The sequence below is a fragment of the Quercus robur genome, chromosome 10, assembly GCF_932294415.1.
Source record: "Quercus robur chromosome 10, dhQueRobu3.1, whole genome shotgun sequence".
Classification (NCBI taxonomy): domain Eukaryota; kingdom Viridiplantae; phylum Streptophyta; class Magnoliopsida; order Fagales; family Fagaceae; genus Quercus; species Quercus robur.
Genome location: NC_065543.1, coordinates 36,976,201 through 36,980,415, shown reverse-complemented (window position 1 = coordinate 36,980,415; position 4,215 = coordinate 36,976,201). Strand labels below are relative to the sequence as shown.

The 4,215-nt window shown below is 38.6% G+C and overlaps 1 protein-coding gene across 1 annotated transcript; it reads right to left on the bottom strand.

Moving 5' to 3' along the window:
• Positions 1-2,430: 2,430 nt before the first annotated feature.
• LOC126703362 (UDP-glycosyltransferase 89B2) lies at positions 2,431-3,999 on the bottom strand. Its single transcript, XM_050402321.1, has one exon. It carries the CDS (start codon positions 3,960-3,962, stop codon positions 2,526-2,528), a length of 1,437 nt encoding a protein of 478 aa, XP_050258278.1. The 5' UTR covers positions 3,963-3,999; the 3' UTR covers positions 2,431-2,525.
• Positions 4,000-4,215: the final 216 nt, after the last annotated feature.

Below are 4,215 nucleotides of genomic sequence, written 5' to 3'. Positions count from 1 at the left end.
GCATGTATATCAAATATTGAAAGAGATGGTGAATATGTGTGTGATGTGTGACAAACCCTAATCTAGAGATGCATGTGAACATATTATTTGAATTAAAAACCCTAATCATGCAAAGACTAAGAACAATCTAGTTCTAACGTGTTAGCAATTAAGAACATGTGAAGAACTAGAAATAAAAACATGCTTTAATCTATGAACCAAACTTTAATCAACAAAATAATCTTAGATCTAGGATACAAGGACATGTTATTCTAGTATTATAAATCAAAAGCATAGGAACATATTTCTAATTAGGAAAAACCCTAATTCTAAACATGTGAACATACTATTTGAATTAAAAACTCTAGAAACATAGAAAATATGAAAAAGAAAACCTAGATCTAGCATGATAAACAAAAAAAAAAACTAACTAAGAACATGAAAATAAAACATGCTTTGAATTTAAAGCTAGGGCATTAACAAACTTGAGAAGGTTAGAAGCCTTACCTACATGCACAACACTCCAAGCCAGACAACACCTCAAGAGGGAAAGAGAAAATTCTCAATTCACTCGGAAGCTCTAAGATTTTTTGGATGTCTTTTGAGCTATTGCTAAAGAGGGATATTTATACAAGAAATGGGGGAGCTAGGATTGAGTCTCTAGACAATGTGGGACTATGAAAAATAAGGTTTTCTAAGTGAAAAATGTAGGGAGCAAAGTCAATTTGTGTAGGGTGCCAGGCTGAAAAAGGAAGCAAATATGGGATTTTGATACAAGTGTCGATCGACAATTGGTTCCAGATTTCCCATTATTTTACCTTTTTCAGTTTGGTTCTTTCCCAATTCAATTGTAATTTGATTCCTTTCGAATTTCAACTCTATTTTCTGACTACCTTGGTCCACAAGCTCAACAAATCAATTCCAAGTATGTTCAATTAATTAATCAATATTTATTAATTTTGCATGGAATCAATAAATGCTTTGTCTCTAGACCAAATCAGGTACATGCAACCTTACCATAAATCATATCCTCAAGCAAGTGCATGTTGTCGTTAAAACTTGTTTTCTTGATATCTTTTAATCTACCTATCCAATTGAGACCCATGAACTGTCATTTTAATCGTTATAATCTCAAGATTTATTTCATGAGATGTATTTGGAGATGAAACAACCAAAATTACATTTTTGCACTTGTGAAATGATATGGTAATGATATGTGATGCAATGCAAGTTAGGTCAAATGGGAGTTGCAAAATGGGGTGTCTACATCTTGTTAATTTAATTTAATTTTAATTTAAAAGGACATGCTTGTTAAGTTAGTCCTAGAAAAACTAATTTTTAAAAAATAAAAATACAAATTCTTATTAAAAATTATGTTATTTCTACATTAAAATACGTTTTAGAAATTGTCTCAGCACCAAACCTACTACATAGTGAAGCCGTGGTCTCTCAGCTTATCGACCAAGACACAATGTGGTGGAACACCTCCCTCATTGATCAGATCTTCTATCCTTTCGAGGAAAAAAAAAATTAAATCTATCCCGCTATGCTCATTTTCACAACCTAACCTTCTGTTTTGGCAGAGCACCAGCTGTGGTGATTATGCAATAAAATCGGGTTACAATCTCTTATGTGTGGAAGATGACAGCGAGCTCGCCTCGGTCTCTGATGGGGCTACTTCAAGATCTTTTTGGAACAGTTTATGGAAGATTAATGTCCCAAATATAAGGTGAAATCCTTCATGTGGAGAGCCTGCACTGACTCATTACCAACATTAAAGAAGCTAGTACAAAAAACTATTGTTAGTTATCCATTGTGTGCTTCATGTTTGCAAGTTCTTGAGGACATCCTTCTTGTGCTGTGGGGCTGTACAAATCTTAAGAAAGTTTGGAGCTCAGATTTCCACGAGCTAGTTGCTGCAAATCACCAGTTTTGTTCCTTTGCTAATCTGTTTGGGATGTTGATCAAAAATCAATGTAAATTGGATCGGCTTGCTACGACTTGCTAGATGATTTGGAACAGGAGAAACAAGGTTCGGGTGCACCAACCAGTGCTCCCCCTGGACAGAAGGTTTGGAATCCCCCTGACGACGGTAAGGTGAAAGCAAACTTCGATGGGGCCATGTTCGATGAACTGAATGAAGCTGGTATAGGAGTGGTTGTTAGAAATCCTCAAAGGGAGATTATAGCAGCCCCATTCGAGAAAATGCCAAAGCCATCAACCTCTTATGGTCACTTGATAAAAGGCATTTGTCTTATGCTAGCTCTGTTCGGTGTTTTTCCTTCTCTCACACCCCTAGACAAGGAAATACTTTAGCCTATATATGCCTTAACTCAGAGTGCGAGATTTTTTTTCCTGTATCAGTTTAAATAGAAGATGTTTTTCCATATCTTTTTCATTGCTTTGTAAGTGATTTTTCAACTATCAAATAAAATACCCAGTTGGGTTGTTTCTCCAAAAAAAAAAAAATCTCTTCAATATCAATACTTCTCTTTTCGAATAATAATCAATTAATTACTACTCATAAAAAAAAAATCAATTAATTACTACAAGGTACTATTCTTCACTGGTAATGAAAGTGCAGCCAGCTTGCTCACCATCGAGTCAAATTCAATAACCGAACTCCCACCTTCTTCAATGGCCTCAAGTGCCACCCCACGCAACTCAGTTGCTCGTTTACACTCGACTCGCTCCTGACTCACCAAATCAACTAAAACTCGTGACAACTCGTCCGGGTCAGGCACAAATTTTCTACCTTCACCGACCCTTATTGCCACCTTTAACTCGTCCACCAATAAACTATCATTCACAAATTGGTCAGCTCCCAATGGCCACGTCAGCAGTGGCACCCCAGCTATTATCCCCTCAAGGACCGAGTTCCATCCACAGTGAGTCAAGAACGCACCCACGGCTCGGTGACTTAGTATCAAAACCTGTGGAGCCCACCCTTTAATAACAAGGCCTCTCCCAGCCACACGATCCTCGAATCCTTGTGGAACAGTGTTGTTATCACCGTCCACGTATACTTCTGTGGGCTCCTTTACCACCCAAACAAACTGGACCCCACTTTTCTCTAACCCAAATGCAAGCTTCTCCATCTGATTATTGTTCAATAGAGCTTGACTCCCAAAGCACACGTACACAACCTTGCGATCTTCACACGTGTCAAGCCACGATAAAATCTCTTCTACTTTGACTGAACTGGACCCACCTCTCTGATTAGGCAAAGATGGGAGTAATGGTCCTACTGCCCAGACACGATCGTGCCCCATATCTTTTTTCAAATTTTCCAAATAAACCCTTTCCAACCCGTTAAACGAGTTGATAACGAGTCCCCAACTCGCCATGTTAGCGCGAAACGCATCTTTGATGAATTCAGAATCTAGGTTTGCTTCAACGAAGCTACGATAAAGGGGAGAGAGTTTCCACCAAGGGTATTTCGGGGAACTAGGAATGTTGGGGAGCGAAACGGCCTCGTTTTCATCACTAGGGTTTTCTCTCCTAGGTAGATCACGCCAGAGAGAATACATGACAGATAAAGCCATAGCACCAGAGGGCGAGAACACGATACGATGAATACCCAGTTCACATGCGAGTCGATGAGTCCAACCTAAGAACATGTCGGATATTATAGCCGAAGGTGGTGAAGGGTGGGATTTGAACCATTGTGTTATGGGGTCGTAGAGTTCACTTAAACAGCATATCATGGCTTCGAAAGAAGTGGGGGCTAAGTCTTTGGTGTTTTCTAGGCCTTGTGGGATTGAAGGGTGTGTGGGAAATGGGAGGACGAGGGTGTTGATGGAAGCTGGGTGAGTGGAGAGAAGAGAGTCGAGGAGATGGAGGTTCTTTGGGGTGGTTAGAATGGTGATGGTGAAGCTATGGAGGACTAGTTGGTGGGTTAGGTCTAAGAGTGGTATCATGTGGCCCTGTGCTGGGTATGGGAAAATGAGGAGATGGGCATCGCTGCCTGATGAGATAGTCATTCTGGTTTCTGTAAAGTTGTTAATGTAGTGAATGTACAAAATAGAAGTTATATATAGAGAGAGAGAAAAGATAGTGTCTGCATAAAGTTTTTTTTTTTTTTTAATTTATTATTATTATTATTTATTTTAAGGGAAAGTTTCCACCTACTTCCAGAATCCACCACTCCTGAATCTTCATTTCATAATTTATGACTAAACTTCAAATCTCGTTTTATAATTTATGATCCAACTAATTCAAATCTCATATTTAATA